At 39.5% G+C, this 25,654-nt stretch overlaps 1 protein-coding gene across 1 annotated transcript in view; it reads right to left on the bottom strand.

Annotated features, from left to right (window-relative positions):
* tnr (tenascin R (restrictin, janusin)) overlaps positions 1 to 25,654 on the bottom strand; it is a gene marked incomplete at its 3' end in the record, with an annotated part of 165,626 nt that overhangs the window by 3,135 nt on the left and 136,837 nt on the right. Inside the window, exons 24-29 of the mRNA XM_083927949.1 lie at positions 24,410 to 24,553; positions 14,440 to 14,570; positions 9,504 to 9,636; positions 8,011 to 8,162; positions 7,735 to 7,831; positions 741 to 902 (exon numbers count right to left, since the gene is read on the bottom strand). Coding sequence (XP_083784075.1) covers positions 741 to 902; positions 7,735 to 7,831; positions 8,011 to 8,162; positions 9,504 to 9,636; positions 14,440 to 14,570; positions 24,410 to 24,553 — 819 coding nt within the window. The remainder of the gene's footprint in view (positions 1 to 740; positions 903 to 7,734; positions 7,832 to 8,010; positions 8,163 to 9,503; positions 9,637 to 14,439; positions 14,571 to 24,409; positions 24,554 to 25,654) is intronic.

Genomic DNA, 25,654 nt, shown 5'->3' with positions numbered 1-25,654 from the left:
AATGCTCACACTTAGATAAAAAACATCATATAATGTGTTTTCTTTTATTTTGTCAAAGGTGGGAGCAGCACAGATATGATGGGGTATAGTGGGACTTGCCATGCCCACCCCATTCACTTTATTAGACTGAATTACCGTGACGTTGCACTAGCAACAAATCACTTCTGGGTAGACAACTGGCGGTTGATTTACATTGCAGAGATACAGTATGTATCAGCAAACGTATTCATTTGTTTTCATATTCAACTGTAATGTTTAAACATCTACAGTTAAACAGGGTGGTACAGCCCATCTCACATTTCTGCTGTGCTGATTTTATCTGTCTTTGGCCCAACTGGTCTCCAACCTCACGTTAGTAAAAGTGTTGTTAATGAGATATGAAAGCATCAAAGATGCATTTTAGATGAATGAGATGAGAGTATATCTATTTGTTCCTCACCCTCATTAGCTCAGTTATTGTAAACAAACATTGTGATTGGGCCTATAGGACCGACACCAAGGCAACGTGATAGTGATGTCATGACTGTTCCTTCTTTTAGAGGTTACTTTCACTGCAAAAGGACATAAACTGGAACACATTGAGAATGTTTTCATTTACATCTGTGAAATGCTTAGTGGGCTGGTGACAAGGCTATCATCCACAGAGTCAAGTGAAACACAAAATAATGAAATATGTTGATTTAAAAAAGCAAAAAAACCCAAAACATATTGTATTCAATGTAACGCATTTAAACACGTACCAGCGGTGCCATTGTACTCTCCTATCCTGAGCTTGTAGAGGTTTCTCGCATCTCCAATGGAGAATTTGTCATAATTGGCGTAGACTGACTCCTGCCCGTCCTTCATGTCAATTCTCAGCTCATAACGGCCCTGAGCAGCAATCCTCTGGATGTTGTCTAGGCCTGTGGGAAAACGACACACATTCTACTGTATTTAATAACCAAAGAAACATCTGGGTTTTAATCACAATGTCATTAAAGCTCCAAAGTCATCACACTTACACTGATATGGGAGTCGTTACGCTCATATTGTGATTGAGGAAAACTCCACAGGGCATCTTTTTAAGATAGTGGAGATTTAACTGCATATTCCAGTTGCACACATATAAATATATAAATTTGAGAAGCATTCATACTTGGTGGGGTTATTGTTGGGGTTTGTACAATTTTTCAAGCCATGTGGCCAGATGGTGGTGCTATAACAAAATTTAGTTTTGGCCTAATATTATTTATTGTATTATTGTTTTTATCTGGATTCTGGGGGTCCAGATGAATCTATTCATATAAACCATGCCCCATTTTTGCTTAAATAGTTTTCTCGACATTTTGAATTTTGTCCAAATTTATTTTCTCGTTACTCTGGACTTTCAGATTTTTGATGTTCCATACAGGTTTTCTATAGCTTACCCTTGACGTTTCCTCAGATGCTGTGGGCCGACCTTATATTACAAAACATGTCTCCTGAACGCTTTGTGCTATTTCTACAACATTTGGTGGACAGGTGTAAATATCTGATCTGGTGTGTGTGAGCAGACATGGCAAACTTGGTGCCATTTGTCCAATAGGGAGCGCTGAGAAAGCATCCTCTAGTTATAAGGGAAGGAATCTGTGTGTACGGTATATATGTATGACTTTCCTTCACATATCTCAAGAACCATTCATCAAACGACTTCACACTTGGCAGGTGTATTGCTGAGGACCCAGGAGTGTGCAGTGCCGAGTTTGAAGTCGACTGTATGAACGGTCACGCATTCTGAGAGGTTACATGCTCAGAAGGGGCACGCCACCCGACAACACTGCAAGCAGCAATACTAGGAGCCGAACAATCAGCTAGATCCAAACAGGCACTGCAGTAGTGACACTGAAGAGGCCTCAGGAAGAGGAGGGATCCCTCTTCCATGACAGACAGACATGCAATACATTACAATATGGAATGACAATTACAATATTAAGTAAGTAAAATGCAAAACTATATAATAATATTGATCAGAGAAGACATAAAATCATTACACAAAGAATTTAATATTGATTTTTGTGACATTCAACCGTAGACAGTTTGTTCCCACCTGCAGCTTTGTAGGTTAAAGGTTTAAATCCTGATAAGCACTATGTCGGATACCTTTGTCAGCTGGTATTATGGATGTGTATGATTGATATTGTCAAGTCTGGTGGAGACTGTTACCACCAGCCCCCCTGCAAATGCCACGTGCAGCAATTTTCTGAGATATGCTGGCTTTGCTCTCTATCTCCAAGGTAGCAGATGTGAGGCTCATTTGAACCCTGACAGGCGATAAGACCCCACACCGACCTGAGAGATTGGAACTGCCTCCGTTATCTGATTGCAACAAGCACCTATTTGGAAAAGAGTCTCTTTCCCTGCTTAATCTCCTACAGAAACATTAGATGTAGACATTTTTTTAACCCTCGGAAAATTTGAAGAAAAAAATCCTTCCCTGATAAGGAGTAGGAAGTAGAAATTCGAGAGAGCAGGGAAACTGCTAAGTCTGAAGTAATACGTCAATGGTAAGCAGATAAAATCTATGATACAACCCAATGGCACTTAAGGTGACAGGGGAAAAGCAATTGTTGTAATAAAATTGTGTTTAACACTCAGTCATTTCTAATTTCCATCGTAAAATATCACCGTATTATCAGCAATTAATCTAGCATCCGCAATTCTTTACTGTTTTTTCCTCTAACAGTTTTATGGGATCAGACCGCTCTATTCCAAACGGCAGCCATTAAAAATGCATTTGACACACTATTGCACTCTTGTCCTATTATACTACCAATATTACCTACGCGTCACATTTTATTACCAGCCTTTCTGTCTCTCACTTACACAGAAGCAAGGGGGGAATTAAACAAAAAAATAGAATAGGATAATGATCACATATTCACACACAGTCACTGGTTTCTCTCTGTTATTACATCATCAAATTGACAATGTGTTCAGCATGAAAACTGGCTGATGTCAGTGAGAAGGGAGAATACATTGCCCTAGAGCAGCAATAAAAACGGCCGTTTTCAAACTGTAACGGATAATAATGAGAGCTTAATTTCCATATTCTTTACTGCTTACCAGTTAAGTGCCTCTTTTTTCTGTTTGAGTGGATTTAATATCTATGTTAATGGTTCCATACTGTCCAATATATTGCTGCTCTGTGTGTAGAGGCGGTGATTAGCTAAATGTTCACTGTAATAGCTCTCCTAGTCTGTAAAAAGAAGAGTGAAGGTCAAATGGTTTCAAACTGCAGTGACCATCTGTAGAATACCATTAACTACATTAACTACATGGAGGATACATTTTAAGGACACTTAAATGCACCGTACACTGTAAATGCTTAAAATGTGGATTGTGGCTGGTCGGCCTTGTCAACCATTGGCATATTCTTACTTATAAGGCTAAATCTTACCTACAGCTCTACATCCTACACAAAGTAGGGAAGACTAATTCCTTTTAATTGTCCCTAAAGTACGTACTGAACTGGGAAAAAAGATTGTTTAAGTGTGCTGCTCCCTCGGCTTGTAAATAGTTACAAAACCTCCAGCTTCAGGAGATGGTTTCATTGGACATTTAAAGTGATTCTAAATGACTTGGAAGCCATCACAGCTGGCTGTAGATGTTTCTTATAGGTCTGTAATTTGATCTTTGTCTCCATTTAAAATTGTTATATACTGGTTTTATGTCTGAAGTCATGTAATTTGTGCTGCTGCCTGTCTTGACCAGGGCACTCGTGAAACATAAGATTTTTAATCCCAAGGAGGCTTTACTTCTGGTTAAATAAAGGTTAATACATGCACAGCAAATATGGTCAACGGACAAAACGAAGCGCAACAAACATACAGTTTCTGAAGTGCTGGGACAGTGATAGCTTTTCAGAAAAAGTAGTGTTTAGTGTTTTTGCCAGTAACAAGTAAGATTGCAGATGTAATGTCTATGGATAATACATTATTTAATACTGCACATGCCTGTGTTCTGGGAACAACTGGAAGTTAGTTATTGTAATTTGGCCGCTGATCAACACAGCAGTGGCTGTGACACACACAGCCCGTGGAGGCAATTAAGGTAGCCTATTTCAGCTACTCCTTATAACTCAATGGAATCTGATCAAATGCAAACTGAGAGAGATATTTTTAGATTCAGAGTGACCTAAACTTTCCAAGGATATCATTATTTCAGAATTTTTCTTCAGTATCAAAAAAATACGGTGATTGTTTGTATAGCCGCGGTCACAATTCAAACAATAACTGCTAAATAATAATAGCTAAAATAATAGAACAGCTATTTAGGCAAACGTTGATTTTCCAAAAATGTAAGCAAACATAGGCTAAACAAATTGGGGACAGGCTCTAGCCTACAGCCAACTGCCTCCATGCCAACATTACTCTTTGTATTTTAATCTCTCAAAGCAGTATGGGAGTTATGGATCCAAAACTTAGAGCGTGATTACTCGCCAAATTAAAGTAAGACAAAGAATGATAATAGGACAAAATCCTGATTTATTATTGCACTATCAATATTTGACACAGTACTAAGACTCAAAATGTCCTGTAAATGCAGTTGGCTCAAATTTGTCACACTTTGAAAACCCTTGACTGGGGGACAGTTTTCCTTGGTCACAAACTCGCCATTGCACACTGTCTTGACAGTGCTGACTTTTATTTTAAAATGGCAAAGGAACTGGAGTGTTTAAAAATGAAGAAGCTATGGTATTAGCTGTATTGCACAACCTTTTCTTCATGACCTTCCTTCACCTCCTTTCGGATATCGTACCACCCCGCAGGATGTCCCCTCAGTACATGAATAACCTCTAAACATCACCTTTTTTCACTTTAAATTATGTTTCAGGTATTGATGCTGTGCATGCTGGCTCTGCCATGACTTACCGGTACACTTGAATTGAACAGAGCCACTGTTATCAGTAACACTGGTGCTTTCCCTACTATGTGGAAAAAAACCCTGTAGTGCCATGCTAACAACCACTAGATCAACCTACTTACATGCCAGTTTCATACAGCAGGCTTGACATTTTGTGCAGTACTCTGTGCTGTGTTCCCTGCTGGCAAGTTATCTGTAATCTGGCATCATGGGGAGAAGCTTTTACAGGAGCAAAGAGCAGCTCTTGATGCGCCACACCCTGAGGTTACATTAAGCTGCTTTTATGCACTGAGAGGACAGTGCAGGACAGAAGAAAGATGAGGGAAGTGCAACCTAAGAGGCACTGAAAAAGTAAAGTAAGACCCTAGAGACAGAAGGAGGTGCCCTCGACTAGTATGTATGTCCAGAAGTGGTGAGAGGAAAGATTATTACTGATTCAGTGTAAGTGGAAATGGGTCAGATGAAATGTTGTACTCACTGAACCAGAAATACCTTGGTGTCTTTAGATTTTATTGTATGGACAAAGACAATATATATCTGCAAGAGGAAAATCTGTGCCAGGATGCTGCTACATGATGCCTTCAGGTCTCTGTCATAAACACTGCTGTCACTTTATGACTCACTATCTATACGTTGTACTGGGTAGTCTACACAGAGGAGGGATTTCTCTTCTGTATAGTGTCTGTGTGTGTGTGTGTGTATATGTGTATACATTTTTCAATGAAATACGTTTTCAAGGTATTTCAAAAATTATGAAGCATTACAACATGAGAGGCCCCTGAGCATATACATGCTGTCTGATTGGCCAGTTGTATGTAAGATATACCCCCCCCCCCCCCCCCCCCCACACACACACACACACACACACACACACACACACACACACACACACACACACACACACACACACACACACACACACACACACACACACACACACACACACACACACAGCCAAACTGACCTCACTGAATAAAACACTGCAATCTCCCTCTTGTAATTGAATAGTATGTTAACATACGTAGTAGCGAGTGCTACATTAGACAGCACAGGGCTCGTCAGTAACAGTTGCCAGCAAACAGCAAAAAATGCACTCCAAAACAATTTAAAAAACGCTGCATGTGCGTTAGTGTGTTTACTTGCGTGCACACAGGTATCTGTTTAAGAGTCAACTATGGAGCAAATTACGTAGTTTGACTATGGAAACAACTTAAAAGAAAATCATTGCTGCAATAGAGCTTTTTATGTCTCATGTCTTTTATGTCTAACTTCCGTTAATAAGCCGATGTATAACTGCATAGTATCTCTATCTAATTACTCAAGTTATTCACAATTTTCAGATGTGGTTTAGTGTTAAGATCTACCTTTGAACACCCTCCCTGTGGTGGTGTACAAAATTAACAAGAACAGCTGACATCATTATACGATTAAACCAAATACATCACAAACTACAGCTTTAAAAATAACCTGTGGAGCAACAAATCTAATTGCTGGCTTTTGTAACAGATGTAAAATCTCCTTGTGCTTCTACCTATTACAGTGTGCTTAGTCACTAATGGGCTAGAGCATGCCACAGTTATCTTGTGTTATGATTCAATATGTGTCAGCTGCAAAGTAACAGCTTTACCCCTGTGATAATGTGGTGATAATGCTATGCCATAAATTTCCCCCCAGCGTTATTAAATTTGTCTAATCATAAAGTTAAAAAAACATTCTTTTCAAGGTCCGGATTCACTTAATGAAATATTCATGTTATATTATATTCTTTAATCATCTGCACCAAAACAAGAAGAAACATGACTTATTTGCACATTTTCTAATAAATATAATCATTTTTTCATAATGAGATTTTGGGGGAGGGAAAAATTGATTCTGCAGTCGATCAAAAAAAGAGAGGATGTTCTGTTGTTTTGCCTTTGAATCAGAGCCACACTAAAAACAATTATCAAGTAATTTCAGGGAGCGATGAGCTTTCAGAGACTTGGTGAAGTCTAGTGCTGTAAGATAAGATGAGCAAAAAATAGTCAAATCTAGCTTCATACGGAGGAAAAAATCTTGCACGAAAGGCTATACTGCCTGCACAAGAAATTGGAAACATCTTTCCTCTCCATAATACAGATGTATAAGCTACTACCCTCTATTGATCATACCTATTAGATCCACTCCAGTCATGGAGACGACATGTAGATAATACAGCCAGCACAAAACTGAACAAATTGGGTAGCAGGTTGCGGCTTAATGCCTGCAGCCTATAAAAAGCAGCTTAAGTATATTGAGAAGGGTGAAAGCAAACCTGACCTTACTTGTTAATTTTTCTTATATTCCTACTCGTCTAAACCAATATCAGTACGCCCCAGTCTCTATCTTGATTTGATTGGAGGACAGATGTATATTTTCCTGCGAGTACTGTTTTGACTAAAGAAGTAGAAGAGGATTTTCCCAAAAAAAGTCACTAAAACAAAAGTTGATGAATCCCCCATAGATTTTATTTTGTTATTGCTGTTTTTATTTAGTTTTGGTAATTGTTATAAGGATACTGTTTTGCTTTCTATTGCACTTTTGTGTGTAGAATCATTTCATTTATTTCCTAAGTTTTATATATGGGTTGTTTTGCTTTTTGTTTCATTGATACTGTGTGATATTAAATAGTTGTACGTATTGTTTTTGTTTGTACCCCAGGACGACTAGTGACCACTTTGTGTTAGCTAATGGGGATCCAAATACAGGATAAAGAAGCTGTTGTTATGCCAGACATCAAAATCTGAACATGGTGATTGGCTGCCATAAATCCTTGTATTTGTAAATGCACATTTCTTTTCTTCTTTATTAATTATCTCAGATTAAGAGTCTTACCAAGCCAGAATTCATCCTCCAGGTTTCCAAAGCCCACCCGATAGTCACTCCACTTCCTGGAAAAGTCTGTCAGGCCGTTCTGACGACGCTGAAATACCTGAACACCAAAATATATGACGATGTGACAAGATCAGTCAGTCAAAGTCAGCTGTTGAGAATAAAATAGCTGTAATAATTCAGTACATTATGTGGTCCTTTCTCTTAAACTAACTGACATACTGTATGCACTTAAGTCATGTGTGTTCAATAAAAACAGTCATCTTCACGGTGACTTACAATCCAGCCTCCTTCATCAGTAGTCATGTCACAGTACACCTGCACACCCTGGCTGGGGTCTCTGTTGATGTAAATGGTATAGACTCCGCTCAGCGTCTCTCCATTTAGCAGGTGTTGGGCACAATTCTGAGGTGTTGCAAATAGACGGCTCCCTGGAGAGAAGCAGAGGAGGAATGAAAACAAATTATGATTTGCTAGTTTTATCCATTTTTTCAGTTAAATATTTCAGTTGGTTGAGAATTTTTTTTGATTGCTTGAATAGATCGGGAAATGACATGGCATTTGGCAAGATTTATTTTTTAAAGCTGCAGTAATTATAAATACCTATGTGTAAAGCAAAATGAGTCGCTTGTTGAGATGAAAATGATTTACTGATTGCACTGCCCCTCGAGTCCACCGAGCATTGAAGTCTTTTTACTCATTGTTTTATTTATGGCCTGCAACCTTATATATTAGATATACTGATCTGCCTGGTACCAAACGTCAGGAAGACCAAGTTAGCTGGTGAATATAGTGGAGCAGATATTTCTCTCAGGAAAGTAGAGCATAAAGTAAAGTAAGCAATAGAGATGTTCTAATACCATATTTTTCTCCCCTCGATACCAAGGACAGATCAGATACCAGTAAAACAAAAACATACTGTATATGTTATTGTTTTTTGACTGCTGTGTACTATTAACCCGGTATGGATGTGATATGATTGCTATCATTGTTGTTTGGCCTGACATAGAACTTCCTTTTATTTTCTAGTGTATTATGGTGTTAGTCATAACATAAAAAAAACTAAATAAACCACTTTAACATATATTTGTTTCTTATACCAGCATTTTAGGTAGTATCAGAGGCATTTCAGATACTGGTATCTACTAAATATTGACTTTACATTCATCAGGCAACCAGAAACATGATTCCAAATGAAGGTTAATGTTGCTCCATGTCTGTAGGCTGTACAAACAAGTTTACTTTATCAACTTTATAAGGTGATTATATTCTAATAGTGTGTTTACCCCTTAATCTGCTGCCAAAAATATAAATCAAAAACCTGCACAGCTTTCACTGCACAGCTTACTGGTGTGTCTGCTTCTGGATTAAAATGATAACTACTGATATTTACTTTTGGCATGTTCACATAAATTCCAGGTGATTAGCAACTTCCAGATACTTCCTAACCGTTGTCTGAGTGACACATTTGGCATCTAATTACACACCGGGCACCCTGTTCAGCTCTAGAATGGTAGACAGCCACCATGCAGGTGCAGCCTAATGGGAAGTCTCCCTCACTATGCTACAGGGAAGAGAGATGAAAATTGTGTCTGACATTAGGGACCATTATTGTGCATCTTTGTTATGGTGACTCTAATGGAAATTGCTGTGCAAAAACAGGGGGGGAGATCAGGCGATCTGTCTGGCCTAAAACATCTCCTTCCAGACCTGAATCAAAGAACACAAATACATTATGTGTGTGCATGTTAGTCAATGTATGTTTACTATACCTGTAGTGAAGGTAGTGGAGACTACAGCGCTGGTGTCAAGTCCTCTTGCAGCCTGGAGCTTGACTGTGTACTCCGTGATCTCAGCAAGTCCTTCCAGTCGAATCCATGTGTCCTCTGCATCCAGGATCAGCTCCTAGCACACACACACACACACACACACACACACACACACACACACACACACACACACACACACACACACACACACACACACACACACACACACACACACACACACACACACACAGGACCCAGAATAATTTCCATACATGTTAAAATATATTAGATAAAGAAATGGCATTCTATAAAAATAATAATTGAATGTGTTTTCTGTATAAACCTCAGGGTAAAAAACTAATTACTGTATATTAGACTCCCCACAAGTCATAAAACATTGACTTAGGCTTGTGAGGCAACAAAGAAACCTTCAAGCTATTTTTGTTGTTGGGGAAATGCGCAACATCTTGTTTTGTGTTCCAGTTGCACAATATCACATTAAACTGGCAACATCTTTAGACCTGATGAAAGTCAGGCAGACTGAATCACTCAATAAATAAACATTTCAGCATTAAGCGAGACAGTCAATGTAAATAAATTGTTTCTCATTATAAAGAAAACTACATTTATGGTTTTAAATCGAAAAGAAATAGATGGGGTGACATTAACAATATTAAAGGTAACATATAAAAGACAGTAGCAACCTTGTATACTTGTATAACTTTCTTACATGTCTTGTCCATGCGGGAGTTCTTCTCATTGTTATCAAACTGGCATTTCAAAAAGGTGAGGATTATTTAGAGGGATTGAATAAAGGATATTAGGTGCATTTAAATACTGTATTTGGGATGTGAATTAAGGGGATTGTTTAAAGTATTTTTCCCCTGCATATCATTTAAATGTTTAAAGAAAACTATTTATCATTTTTAATGTTGTAACTGATGTTCTTTTTGTTTTGTTCAGTGGTGTTTTGTACTCCAGTGTGGGATAGGCTGGATGTTTGGCATGCATGCGCAGAAATAAAAGAAGAGGAGAAGAGAACAAGATAAAAGACTCTTATCAGACAGCCAAGACAGCTGAGAAGAACAAACATTTCTATTGTTGGTTAAGAAGAAGTCAAGCTGGTACAGTACAGTTACTTCCCTTTGTTTTTGACAAATTTTCTTTCATTGAGCCAGTCTTAAGGAGCCAAGATGTTTGATTGAGTATTCTGTGACATCCGTTTCTTAGATGAGACATAAATCCACCAGCAGACCGTTCAATTCATGAACAGAAACTTCAACTTGTCCACACATGTATGCATGTGTGTTCCTGTTTGCCCTGGATACACATTAAATATGAACAAGTAAAAATTAAATATTCAGCCAGTTTGGGAAAAATATCACACATCTCCAGGCAATGTGTCTATGTGAATTATGCAGGGAAGCAGATGGTAAATGGTGTCTCTCTATCTCTGAGGATCTGACATACTCCCAACAGGATTTCAGGGTCAAGATAAGATTTTTATTGCAAGCAAAAAGGCCCTGTTTTATAATACATACCTTGATACGCTCAATCTCAACTGTCTGCGTGTGGTTGGATGTTCGGAGCATGTGTATTTATGCTTGTGTGTGATTGAATGTGGAGGTCGATTACTCCAGGCACCAACAATAATGCGTGCATTTACAAACTGGTAAATAAATGTTGATTAGATAAGAAATGAATCTCACTGCAACTGTGTGTAAATTACAAAAGTCCATTATCTGTGTAATATACGGAAGACCTGCGCTGCAGAACTGGGGGAGCCACTACAATGGATCTTCAACCTTAGCCTGCAGCTAGGGAGAGTGCCTACCCTCTGGAAGACATCCTGCATCGTTCCGGTTCCCAAGAAGAACAGGCCCAGCGAGATGAATGACTTCCGACCGGTGGCACTCACTCCACGCCTGCAGTTTATGTACCAGCCAAATTGTGGTGTGGAGGATTGCATTCTCTACATGCTGCATCGAGTCCACTCCCATCTGGATAAGGGAAGCAGCACAGCGAGGATTCTCTTCTTGGACTTCTCCAGTGCCTTTAACACCATCCAGCCCCTATACTGAAAAGGATGGGAGTGGACCCCTATCTGATAGACTGGGTCAGAGAATACCTCACTGACAGGCCACAGTACGTCAGGCTGACGGACACCACGTCTGACACTGTGGTCAGCCGCACTGGAGTCCCTCCGGGCACACTACTGGCCCCTCTTCTCTTCACCCTGTACACCTCGGACTTCTGCTACAACTCGGAGCTGTGTCACATACAGAAGTATGCCGATGGCACTGTGGGATGTATCAGGGGGTGACAGAGAGGAGGAGAATTGGAGTCTGGTGGGGGACTTTGCTCTCTGGTGCCACACTAACCACCTACAGCTCAACACCTCCAAGATGAAGGAGTTGATCATTGATTTCGGGAGGTTAAGACCAAATTTTATTTGACCTGTATTCTTACATCTACCTCATATATACTTGAATAAGAGTTTATCAGTTATCTTATACTGTATTTTTTTTTTAATACCTCCCTTGTGATTGTGTAAGCTGCTGGAAATTCAATTTCCTTGCGGGAGTCAATAAAGAGAAGTCCAAGTCTAAGTCTAAGTCTAAGAGGGGGAGCTGGCTGAACAGCTGTGGCTCACCAACCTGTGGTTAGATTACTGCCATGGTAACGCCGTTGCCTATTTTTCGGCCAAGCCAGACCTCAAGTGGAGACAACCAGAGGAGAATCTGGCAGTGAGTACTTCAATACCTCGCTGCAGCAATCATCTTTCCTCTGAACATGATTGAGTGATGTGACTCATTTCTTGTTGAACAATATGAATTCAAAATGTGGTACTTGTTTTTGAGGCAGCTAATGTGGTGGATGAAGATTTGAATAAAATCCAAAACAAAATGATCAAACGTGGTGAGAAGAACGAAAAATGAATTTGATAGAGATGTCCCAGTATAATTTTATTCGATAGCTTGTGTATTGGTCCATCGATCAGTTTATCCGGGGCTAATAAATTACATGATAATGGATCTGTGCATAAACTCAAATACTTGCCGAAACCAGCTTTGAGGCTGTTTAAGAGGCATATCTGAAACTGGTACCTGTATTGGAACAGCTCTACAAACTGGGTTTGGCAAGATCTTCCAGATTTTGCCTTTTATTTCTGAAACAATTCTGTTTAATGCACCAATTTAATTGGTAACTGCACGTAATTAACAACAAAAAAACTTCATTAGCAGTTAATCGAAAGGCCTTTTAGCTGTGAAATGTATTGTTACGTTTTTATTTAGAAAAGAAAAAAAAGGATCTCTGAAGACTTACACATACACAAACATGGACTGGAAACTGTTGATGATTAGCTATGGGCCAAGAGTTTTTGTTTTCAGTGGTGGTAAAGAGTAAGAGTAAGAGTCCACAAGAGCTAAACAGACTGATTTTACATTTGCAGTTCACTTTTTTAGTTGTTGCTGTGCAGCTGAGTAAGGTAGATAAGGACAAATTAGCAGTAAAGAAAGTGTGTTGTTGTTTGTGTGTGGTTAACAGTCAGTATGACCATCTGCCTATGATAGCATCGTGAAGTCACTGCTTCGTACAAATATGGTTTAAAATGAATTAGTAATTAATTACAAATTTCATTAGTTCTATGAAAACAAAATTTTTCTGTTAATAGGAAAACCAAAATGAAACCAAACAGTATTGAATATTAATTTCTTTCTTTTGGATCCTTGTAAGCTGCACATATGTATTATGCAGATATGTATGCTGTAGGAGAAAAATAATTATGAAAAAGTTAATTTGTTTGACTTAACATGCAAATGTGTGCAGAGTCTCCGAAACTGCATATAAAATGTTGATTTAGCACTCATATGTAATTGCCATAATATTTCAAGACAAATGTTTCTTTAGAAACAAACAGTGTTTTATAAAAATATGAATATGGGATCACCAGTATGAAGAAAATGAATGAATGATAATGAATGTTTGTTTGCACTGTACCCAATACAATCCCCCCAAAAATGGGATAATCTGAATTGTTACTATAGCTTTCTTTGTGCATGAGTGACACCCGATGGTCAAGCACACAGCCATACCACAGATTAAAGGGTGTGTGTGTGTGTGTGTGTGTGTGTGTGTGTGTGTGTGTTTGTGTGTGGTTCTTTTGACTGTTCCTTCCTGACACTATGGTGGGCAGTGTGAGGGTCTGTGTGCATTTTGTTACATCTAGGGTCTTATGTGTAACATACATAATTACCAATAAAAGGGAGCATCATGGGAAATGCTTCTAGTCTATTGGTTAACGGCCCTCCACACAGCTATTACTAATGTGCTTTACTTAGCCACATCAAAAAGTTTAATCAAAATAAACAATCTGTCTACAGAGACAGAATAAAGTAATATCTCTATTAGACAAGCAATTTAACTGCACAGTTCTCTTGTGTTTCCGTATCAATCTGTGAGTTTGTGTGTCCCCAAACCCTTGCACGCTCCACATCAAGGGATTACATGATTGAAAGATAAAATTTGTATTTTAAAGTGCATGTCATAAAGCTGTGATTCTGCATTAATTTTATTTTCCTGAATATTGTTCAACATTGTTATAGTAAGTTGCTTAAATTGGGAACTTTGCACAAACCCAAGATAGGGTTTAAATCTGTCCTTCAATATCTGCAGAATTACATTTCTATTTTCAGGTGTGTGGATTAACAAAAGTGCAGCTTACGGTATCTTCCTCACATGTTTGCAACTGCAGCAAGAATTCTCAACAGGATTTGAGCAGATAGAGGGTAGATAAGGAAAGACATTTTGGCAGCAGATAAAATGTTAACATACATGAAATTATGGGATATCGTGTGTGTGTGTGTGTGTGTGTGTGTGTGTGTGTGCGCGCAAGACATAGTACAGACACAGGAGTTCAGCTATGTGTGCTACGTACTTTACGGCTGCCGTCAGTTGACTTGTAGGTAAGCATGTAGTTGTCAATTTCTGCGATTGGTGGTTGCCAGGAGATGAGGGCGCTGCGGTGATTCACTTCACTAGCTGTCAGGTTCAAGGGTGCATCCATGGCTGCCAGAAAGAGAGAAAAGTATCAATTTAGTGCAAAACAAGCAAGGTTTTCAAGTTTGCTATATCTACAGCACACTATACTTCTGCTTCGGTGTTGCCTATTCTTCCCACTTTTGCAAAACAGGATCATCGTCAGTTGTTGTTTCAGTTTTATAGTGCTCAGTTGTCAAAAGACAACTGCTATTGCACCAACCTTAGTCTTGAATGACTTATACAGAACTGTCTGGTGCAGGTGGGCAAAATAGGGCATAATTATTTTATTGAATACATTATGTTTGATATACTGCATAGCAACAAACTGAACTCAAGGTCTGGTGCCCAGAGGCAGGACTTGCAGGCTTTTGATCATTTTATAGTTACTGATGGCAATCTATGGCTGACTCACTATCAGGAGAAAAGTATAAGGCAATACTTACATACATGTATCTATTTTTGCAAACTCACAATATCCATGCACACCTGCATGGTCCAAATGTCTAGACTATAGTAGAAAACCTATTTCTGAGGTGGATTTGTCTGCTCTGCAGACTGGATCAGATTTTCTTTCTCTGGTCAGACCCAGTAATAGCTCTACAACAACTTCTAAAGAGAACTTCAGTTGCTGAGAGTGAATAAAGCAGACAAATGTTATACCAGTTCTGCTAAAGGTCATCTTGAAAGGATCTCTTTATGTCGATTTTTCTGCCACTTGAACCACAAGATGCTGCCAGTATGAATCAAGATTCTAAGGAAGACTGGTGTTATTATATATTTTTCTTACTGTTAACAAATCTGATAAAAGACTGTCTCTGTAATTCTTAATGTATTTTTTTGCCATTATTAGATTTAGAGAGGGACAGGAAATACAGGCATACTTTCTGACCTCCCAACCTTTATAGCGTATAGACATAAATCTGTAAACTGTACGCAAATTAATAATACATGTTTGACAGTTCTTAGAACATGGAAAACAACTGCGGGCTGTTATTTATTTATTTTTATAGCAAATGTTGCTCAAACCTGGCTCAATGGTTAATTTATTTATTTAGTTTATATTTATTTGTTAATTTGTTTATTTGCGGATTTATGACTTATTTGGTGCACTATTACGTAGGGATGCGCCGATTCATTGGGCGATATTTGCCTTGTTAACTGCAATTCGCCTAACTGAAATTAAGATGATATTTACCGATATTTATCTGCTGTGTTGCATCAATTTTGCACTGGTTAAATATTGTGTTAAAAGGCTTTGAAGCATTCTTTTTTTTTTAAATAATCGTTGTCATGTCATTTGTTTCCCTGGCACAAAAATGGGAATAAATAACAACAAAAATGAAATACACAACAACAAAACATCGGTATCGGCCCAGAACACGTGTTACAGGCTAGGTAATTTGGTCCTCACTAAAGGATGAAAGCTGGAAACAAAACATATGGAGTGTGATAAAATAAAAAAGAAAGATTTCTCATTTTAAATAAAAAGATGGGAAGTAGGGCTTGGCGAAATGGCCAAAATCGTCTATCGCAATATAGGTAATTTCATATCTTGATAATGATTTACATCACAATATTTTGGTTATTCGATCAATAAATAGTCTTTATGAAATAACCACATGGTAAAGCCTAAAATATATACCTATATTAATTATCAGATCAGAACATAAAGTGCCATCCAAGTGACACAACTGTTTTTTCAACATTATGATGAATATGTTATCGAAAAATATATTTGATATACATTTTTATATTATTTTGATGATATTGTCATATTGTCCAGCCCTTACGGAAAAAGAGCTATACTGTACTTTTTAAGCAATTAAAAGTAATAGAAAGCACAGGTGAATCTGAACAGATTAACAATGGCACATTCTTGCACATAGACTGTAAATGTATTCCATGAGGTGGGTAAATATCCATGTCAGTAATCCTAAATTCTCATAGGATCAAGTGAGAAGAGCAGTGAGACATTTTTCCATGTTTCAGTGTATCACAGCCTCAGAAGCATTCAAGCCCTTGATCAGCAAGCCCACCCAAGTTTTACTGCACGTTACATCACTTCCCATCCCATCCAAGTGTATTCTCGATTCCTGCACAGCTTTAAACAAGGCTTGATTACAGTGCCTGCCTTTATACCATAACCACATCAGAAGGAGACTCACCTCAGTTTCCCCACCTTACATCAGCCCTTTTGAGTCAATATCTAATCTTCCGACATGGTAGCAAAATCATTTACATGCTGTAACCTCATTATAGTGCATGATAGAAAATAGATGACCTTCTATTTGTTAAATGCGTTTCCTAGGGTTACATCATGGCTCTGGAGCACATCATCAGCTAGTCACCCAACAACCCTCCGTTTAAGGGGGGGTGTTGACGCTGCACTTTGTGTGCTGTGCACTCCAATGTCACAGTTGACATTGTGATCGTGATTCCCTCTGTTTGTTCTTCTGACGTCTTTCTTTCCTCTAAACTAACTTATGTTTTCATAAAGAGCCGGAATTTCTGACTTCTCCTGAGGACTTCTACTCAATTTTTAGCTAAACACCTGACCCTAAATTAAACCCAGACCTCACAACTCTGCAAACACACCCCTTTCTTGTTTAAATCCTTGTCTGTGTGCACAAATGGAAAGATCAATGACTGCTCCGTAATTAACAGCATGTACCCGCCTGAAAGAAGCAGGGTGCCTTCTCTTGGAGACAGTGATAGGCAGATCTACATTGTGTGACAGGGGGATTTAGAGGGAAGGACAGAGAGGGTGGGGAGTAAAAAAGAGGGAACAAAGAGTGAGAGGTTGAGTAGTGCGCTTTGAGATGAACACAGCACATTGTGGATTGTGCTAAAGTATGTGATGATGTGCCAATTTTCTGCACCTTCACGTCTTTACTGACCTCGTCTGTAACTCACTTCTGTGTTTCCTCCTCCTCCTCTTTTGTCTGTTTCCTCCTATTCCCACATCAATCTGGGGTCTTCCTCTCCTTCTTATCTCCATTTCATGCTTGTGTTTCTTTCTCTGCTCTTCTTGCCTTTCTATCCTTTGTCCTGCTCCTTTAATCCTTATCTGACAAGCTGCCATTCTAACTCCATGTGTAAGAGAGTTAAGAGAGTATCTTTTTGTGTGTGTGTGTGTGTGTGTGTGTGTGTGTGTGTGTGTGTTTTTTCCCCTAGGCTTGATGAACACTCGCTGTGTTATGTGCGCGTTGGGGATAGATGAGAGAAGGCAGGAGGGTTTCATAAAAATGGACTGCCTGCAATCCCTCTCTTTATTCTGTCTTTCTCTTTATTCACCAATTTAATCCGTCTGCTTGCCCTGTTTTCTCTCATGCTCTCCCTCCAATTAAACCTAAAATGGAGCGTGCCAAAGCAGGTGAGCAGGTGTAGTCTGAGTTCCTGGCAGCTCTGAAGCTCCGTCTTCAGACGCGGAAGTTAGAACAATGAAATTGAGATGAATTGGCTTGACTTCATCTAAAGTCTCATTAACACGCAGTGTAAACAATACGAAAGGGATAAAATAAACACATACAGAGCAGCAGATGGGAAGGCAAACAGTGATTTGTTGCAGGGAGACAAGAGAGAGGAAGTTTTTAATTCTTCTGGAGTGGATATCACACCTGGCAGTGCCGATCCGCAAGTGAATGATTCTGACTGAATGATGAACCGTAACTCCTTTGACTACATGAAGTCTACTGAATTAAAACAACTGCTGTTTGGATTAATCTCACAGATGGTGCTATGATGTCACATCTTGTTATCATCAGTGTTTTGCCAGTTCACACTTGACAAGAGCTAGCTCAAAGTGCAGTTCACACAGATGCAAATGAAATATGTTCAGAATTTTGATTTTTGAACAAAGTTAACCATTCCAAAAATATGAACTAGTTCATGTTAATTTCTTCATTAAATAGGATGCTCCGAGACTGGTTGGATGCTTTAACTTGATGTGTTGTTTTGGTTAAGTCCTCCTGTAATGATGTTTCCTGTATCGTGATCAGCTATTATCAGTGTGCTACATCTTGACTGTCAGACTAACACACATCTACAGTGGAGATCAAAATGAGAGAAAACTCTAAATACATGATTCATTCTGAAATATTGTTATTTTTCATTGTCCAGAATTTGATAGAATATCCGCTGTGGCTATACGTCTGCTGTACTAGCATGTTTTTTTTTTAAATTATGTGAAAAAAGCAGTGAGCCAAATTAGAGAACAGTATCCAATCCTGTTTGTGATTTTCATGGACATGATATCGAGGCGTAGTCGTGGTGGGGAGGGGTTGCAGTTTTGTGGGCTGAGGATCTCGTCTCTGCTTTTTGCAGATGATGTGCTCCTGCTGGCATCGTCGGTCAGTGAACTTCAGCACTCACTGGATCGGTTTGCAGCCGAGTGTAAAACGGCTGGGATGAAGATCAGCACCTCTAAATCTGAGGCCATGGCTCTCAGCAGGAAACCGGTGGATTGCTTACTCCAGGTAGGGAATGAGTCCTTACCCCAAGTGAAGGAGTTCAAGTACCTCACGATCATGTTCACGAGTGAGGGGATGATGGAGCGTGAGTTTGGCCGGAGAATCTGAGCAGCGGGGGCGGTGTTGCTGTCGCTCTACCGCACCGTTGTGACGAAAAGAGAGCAGAGCCGAAAGGCAAAGCTCTCGATCTACCGGTCAATCTTTGTTCCTACCCTCACCTATGGTCATGAAAGCTGGGTCATGACCGAAAGAACGAGGTCGCGGGTACAAGCGGCTGAAATGGGGTTTCTCAGGAGGGTGGCTGGAGTCTCCCTTAGAGATAGGGTGAGAAGGTCAGCCATCCTTGAGGAACTCGGAGTAGAGCCGCTGCTCCTTATCGTTGAAAGGAGCCAGTTGAGGTGGTTTGGGCATCTGGTAAGGATGCCCCCTGGACGCCTCCCTAGGGAGGTGTTCCAGGCACATCCAGCTGGGAGGAGGCCTCGGGGAAGACCCAGGACTAGGTGGAGAGATTATATCTCCACGCTGGCCTGGGAACGCCTTGGGATCCCCCAGTTAGAGCTGGTTAATGTGGCCCGGGAAAGGGAAGTTTGGGGTCTCCTGCTAAAGCTGCTGCCCCCGCGACCCGACCCCGGATAAGCGGATGAAGATGAGATGAGATGAGAGATGTATCCATTGTGTCAGAAGAGAAGATTTCAACAATGTTCTCTTAGGGCTATAGGATTAAAAAATGAATAGGAAGTGTAGAGGCCCTTTGCTTTGAATGAATTCAGCACATCTGCACCCAAAAGGACATCACTCGTTTCTCACACTGTTCTTGGTCTTTTCTTCTTGCAGTCTCTTCCACAGTTTGGTAACTGTAGTGGGTTTCTTAGCCATTACTTTGTAGCAGAGGATTTTCCAGAGATTCTCTATGGGGTTTAGATTTGGACTTTAGGTTGGCCATATCATTGTTTCAATATTCTCAGCTTCAAATAACTGCTTACCCTTTTTTGCAGTGTGACAGGGGGCATTGTCTTGCATGAAAATTGAAGGCTGATTGGGAGACATTTGCAGTGAAGGTATTGCATGTTGCTGAAGGAGGTTCACATAAACATTTGCATTCACCCTGCCATGTAGCTGTACAAGAGGCCCAACACCTGCTGCAGAAAACATCCCTCAAACAATAACTTGATAATTAAATAATAATTTAATTTGCTCTCATCACTGAAGTCACTCTGGACCAGTTCTGCTCCAACATGCTCCTCAGCAAAGGCAAGTCTCGCCTTTTCATTCTTTCTGCTGATGAGAGGTTTGGTCACTGCAGAGTGGGCTTCCAGTCCAAATCATTGACTGCTCTAACCACTGTGCCACCGGCAGCCCCCCTAAAGTGACTCTAAAATGTTGACTCGGTTTTGAGGCGGAATACCGGTGGCGCCATTCAAGGATCTTTTGTGATGTTCTCTAAGTGACTAAAGAGTCCTCTTGACTACTTATATAACTTTTTACATATTAAGGAGCTGATTTTAGCATTAAACGCTTTGTAAAACACTCTTAGACCAAAAATTTTGGAGTCCTTAAATTAGGACTGACACGCCAGTTGGGAGCTACCTTTAGCCTTAAGTTTTGGGAATATGGGCCAAGGTAGTTAAATAGAAATAAAACATAATTTAAACTATATACAACATACTTAATATTATAAATGTTACATAAAATGAATATTTTTTTAATATTATAGCACGATTTCAAAGAATTTTACCATATGGTAATTATACAAGTTCTTAAAAGTACATTAAACCGTCAAAAATGCCTCAATTGCCTGCAGAATCAAGATGATGTTTCTGTAATATCAGCACTCTCAGTACTTGATGAGCCACTATCAGCCAGTGAAGCCGCCTGTAGCAAGGTTTTCTGCTGTTCAAAAACTTGCCAAGCACTTCTCAGCAAGTAGGCTCAGACACATTTGAGGGGAAAAAGACCCGTTGCTGCAGCCTACAGGCTTATTGAGATACCCGTAGCGAAATCCGTCATTTTCCAGCCCTAAAGCTTTACTATCAGACGATGGGGAGCCAAGCTGTTTTACTCTGTGTTGAACTCTTTAGGCACGGAGGCTAGACCACAAAACTACTCTCAGCTATGGTTAAGAGGCTTGGGAATCAACAAAGAACCCCCCCCCCCCCAAAGAACTGAATCGCTGAGGCAGTCTTGACCATATTTCAACATGAGGCAGACGCATTGCTTTTTCCTCTACCTCTTTCTTAATAAAGGTGGGTACTAACAAGTGATAAGACTACAGAGGTTATCAAACGTCATCACGGAAAACACGCAAAATCTCCTGGAAGCTAGTGATAGTGCGACTGTGGTGTATTTAGCTTTTGGCCTAACTAGCTGAACCAAATGTGTAAGTATCATAAACTTTTGTTTGCCACAAAGATTATTCTCTGTAATAATTCAAAATGTAACTGAAAAATTGAGTGAACCAGGGCGATGCAAACTTCTATACTGTCGTAAAAAAATATATGCTGTGTCTAAAATCTCGTACTTCCACCCTCAAACTGGCTTTTTTGAGGGTGGGACTGCATTCACGCTGGATGTCGGTTAAATGCAGTGTACTGCATTTCTTCTGTTGCGTACTCAAAAACGGGCAAACTGTTGGGTTTGGATCGCTGGACACTCAATGCACTCAATCGGCACCATTTTGTCTACATGGCGGAAGAGGCGGGACTAAATTCAAACTGGAAAATTGAGTCACAACAGCCCAACGGAGCGGTAACAAATAGATTTGCTTTGTTATTGTAAAAAGAGGATCACAAGGATTTTTGGGGGTCAGAAGAGTTTTTGGAAAAGCTTCACACTCACTGCACTGCACGATTTGGGAAACAGCAATAGAAATAGAAATGCAGAGGTATAAAACTGTAAACAAACACATATGGAGACAATTTACAATTGATAGTACTTGGCTCTCTGGAATATTTTTGTCTTTCAACCAATATTTCTAACCTTATTATCAGTCTCAGTAACACCACACTACTGGAAGAGCTAAAGCACTTGCCTGTTTTGAGTATTAATAAGACTATAATGCTTTAATTTTTACTATTTAATTTTAAAATGTCTGCAACACACTTGCTATTAAAAATAAGCTCTATAAAGGTATAGACTTGAATGATCAAACAGGAGGGATAGACTTTTTCTCTCGCTGTTCTTTTTTCCTTCCAAAGTACGTCATTTCTAACTCAGGATGCAGACAGAAAGAGAGCAGCAGACATATGGAGACGGTGACGATGGCCAAACTAATCAATGGACTCATCTTCTCTCCCAGCCTGTTCACAATGTGACATTTTCCACTGAAGCGTAACAGCATGATAAAAAACAAGCCGTGTGAGTGGAACAGAAACAGACTTGAAGATTTCAATTAAGTACTTTAATTAAAAACACTATAAGTTGCCTGTAAGGTTGGGGTTGACTAAGGCGCCCCCTGGTGAGACATGTCATCATGGTTTCTGCAAGGGGCAAAGACTTTTTTGGTGTGTTCACATATAGTAGCACTGTGCCTTTACAGCATGGATGTGCTTTTGAAACCGTGTTAATAAATGTGATATTTGCTAAAGAGGAGCACTTATTTAATGTCAGGATTAATCCTCATTGATCCTTTATTTAATTTTAGTTCCTTAGTGAAATAAATACCATTTTTTATATATATTCATGAGAAGAACACAAACAAGCTCCTGATCTACTACTCCTGAATAAATTTAGTCTATTTCACTCAGAAAAGCAGAGCAACACAGTCAAACATGCAACCCCTTCGCTTGATTATATAAGACACGGTATTCAAAACAAAACAAAATCCTTGTCCTTACTCCATGGTGCTTCCTACATCAAAGACATTTCCTAAATTGTTTTATATGAGTGAGTCTAACCGTGGTACAAATGTGTGTTGTTTTTGTTCTCTGGAGAAGCTGAGGTACATGGCGTACAAGGCAGAGCATCTGTTTCCAAATTAGTATCACCCTATACTGCCAAGATCCCTTGTTTTGAGTTACTATATGCATGTACAGCACTGACATGGTTCTTGGTATACCTGCTTTTCCTGAGGCCCATTTATGTTTTGAAGTCTCTACAGTCCTGCTCTCATACATTGTCGGAGTTTGTTTCTATTACAAGCAGTTCGTCTCTGCTGCAGTGGAGGACAGGTAGCTCTGGTACTCCTTGGGGGATATGAACTCCTCTGCTGACTGAAAAGTTTTTAGTTGTTTTTTTTTTCCTGCAAGGACTCCAGAGGGAAAAAAAAGTTTACAGAGCTGCAACTCAGCTAAACTTGAACAATTCCGTCAGCCCTAACTTTACTCTTGATGGAGCTGCGGATAAAGGTGAATATAATTGAAGAGGTGGGTCACCTGGAGGTGAAGCAGGCAAAAGTTGAGTTCACAAGTTTAATCCTGATGAAAGTTTGTGTCTTTGACCAGCACAGTGCTGACCCCTGTGACACATGTGACTGCAAAGAGTGTTATATACAGATAAAGGGCACACTGTGTACAAAAAGTTGTGCTGTAAAACAACCAAGCTCCCCATAACATTTTCTACCGCCAGTTTATAAAAGTCAGGAGAGAAAATTATATTTCCGCTCAATGGTTGTTATACAATACATGACTGGTAAAAATATCTTTTCAAAGGCTAAAGTCTGACAACAGTGGTTGATATGTATCCAACTTTATGTGGATAAACAAGGTAACAAGACACTGGTAGTGGCAGTACTTTGAATATGTGAAGTCTTGTTTGGCCATGAAGTGGATGAAACATTACAAGCTGCTTATTGTAAAGTTGGACACAAAACCATGTCATGGTCATGGCCATGTACAGTTACAGTATACTGTGAACTATATCGCAAACATGTGCTATCAAAAAACGGGAGATACCACAAGCTATGTTTATCCCCTGAAATAGACTAAAAGTGCAAAGTCTCAAACAGCTGCAATTAGACCCATCGTCTGGAACGAGCAGCAACGCTCTCAGATAAACACACTCTCACTCTGCAGCTACTGCTAGGGAATTCTAATCAAAAGAAATATTACCTTCCTTTCTGTTGTGATGTTGTCACGGCAAAGGTAGTACTAGAGTGACGATTTGTTGTTTTGTCTAGGGGAATTAATAACACTTAGACTTGCAGCAATACCAGCCTGGCATCCTCTGACCATGCCAGCCATGCACTGACTTTCAGTTAAAGTTATATAGATTTAGTTGGTAATCATACAATGCCCATAATACTGCTTTACCTGAATATAGTTCATTTAGGTTAAAGTATATAAATGCAGACAAAATCTAAATCAAAAGCGGAGAAGCGTCCTGCTGTGAAGCGACGCTGCTAAGTACTGAATCATGCGCCGCCCCCTGTACAGAGACTGGCTTAAAAAAATGAGTGCATACGTGTTTGGAGGTTGGTGATGACGGTGCCGCTGGTGAGGGGTCCTTTGGTGGCGTAGAGGGCTACAGAGTAGGTGGTGCTTGGTTTAAGGTTGGACAGCTGGTGCTCCTGCTTGTTGCCTTCCACGAGGAAAGTATCAGCTGTCACTGGAAAACACACAAGGTTTATATGGTTACCACACATCTGCTGTTTCAGTTCAGTCTAAATAGATGACATTGAACTGAGAAGAGATCTTAAGCTTTGGGAAAAAGGCTGATCTAAATATCAAAGCCTGCACTGTTTGGCTATTTTTGGGGTCCTCTTTCAAGTCGAAGGATTTCTACACTAAATATACTTTTGAGGACAACTCTGGGACAAAAATGACGCACACTACACATGTCTTTTCGCTCTAAAATACAACTGAAATGCAGGACTTAGAAAACTTACTCATCACTTCATCACTTATCTTTCAAATTGCATATTCTAAGAATCCATTTAAGGTATTTTCATGACTAATTCCTCTACCTAACAAATTCAAATGAGGTGAATAAAAATAAATTACCATTCAGTTGCCAATCATCTTGATCTTCAACATCTGGTTGTAACATGCTGATTAAGAAAACAATTGTGCAGCCGGAACAAGACTTTGGATTGACTAGAAATACATTTAATATAGCTGCTGTGGTATCAGCATTTCACCCACATAGTGATAGGAGCTGCATCTACTTGCCAATATTCCCCTTACAGTGGATTTTTTTTTTAACCTTTTAGTATGCAATGTTAATTTTTCTTCATTTTTAATCTATTTCATATGAAGTTTCACTGAAATCATGATACTTTGGATTTTGTTGGATTTGATTTTGATGGTTGGTGTTCCAAGGTGCAAATAAAAATGTTTTTTGGACTGCAGGACAATGCCTGATGAAATATGTGATTTACTGACCTTACACTGACACTGAAGGGAACTTGTCCACAACTTAACACTGAGCTTCTCTATACCCTGGCTGGGGCTGCTTTCCAAATATGTGTTCAGCATATAGATAGTGTCCCTGTATCTATGATGATCTGGCTGCAGTCCATCAGGGTGTAACGTACACATTATTCGAGAGCTGAGTAATACAGATTCCTCTGGATAACCCCATGTTCAGGCATGGCTTAGTCAGCGGGGTCATGTGCAAATGAGAAATACTGTATGCTCCCCATAACATTTTTCTAGCCGGTTTATAAAAGTCAGGAGAGAAAATAATGTTTTTTTTTGTGCTCAAGGG

The sequence above is a fragment of the Echiichthys vipera genome (assembly GCF_963691815.1).
Source record: "Echiichthys vipera genome assembly, chromosome: 15".
NCBI classification, from domain to species: Eukaryota; Metazoa; Chordata; class Actinopteri; order Perciformes; family Trachinidae; genus Echiichthys; species Echiichthys vipera.
Note: the sequence above shows the minus strand (reverse complement) of the source record. Positions and strands in the feature narration are given on the sequence as shown.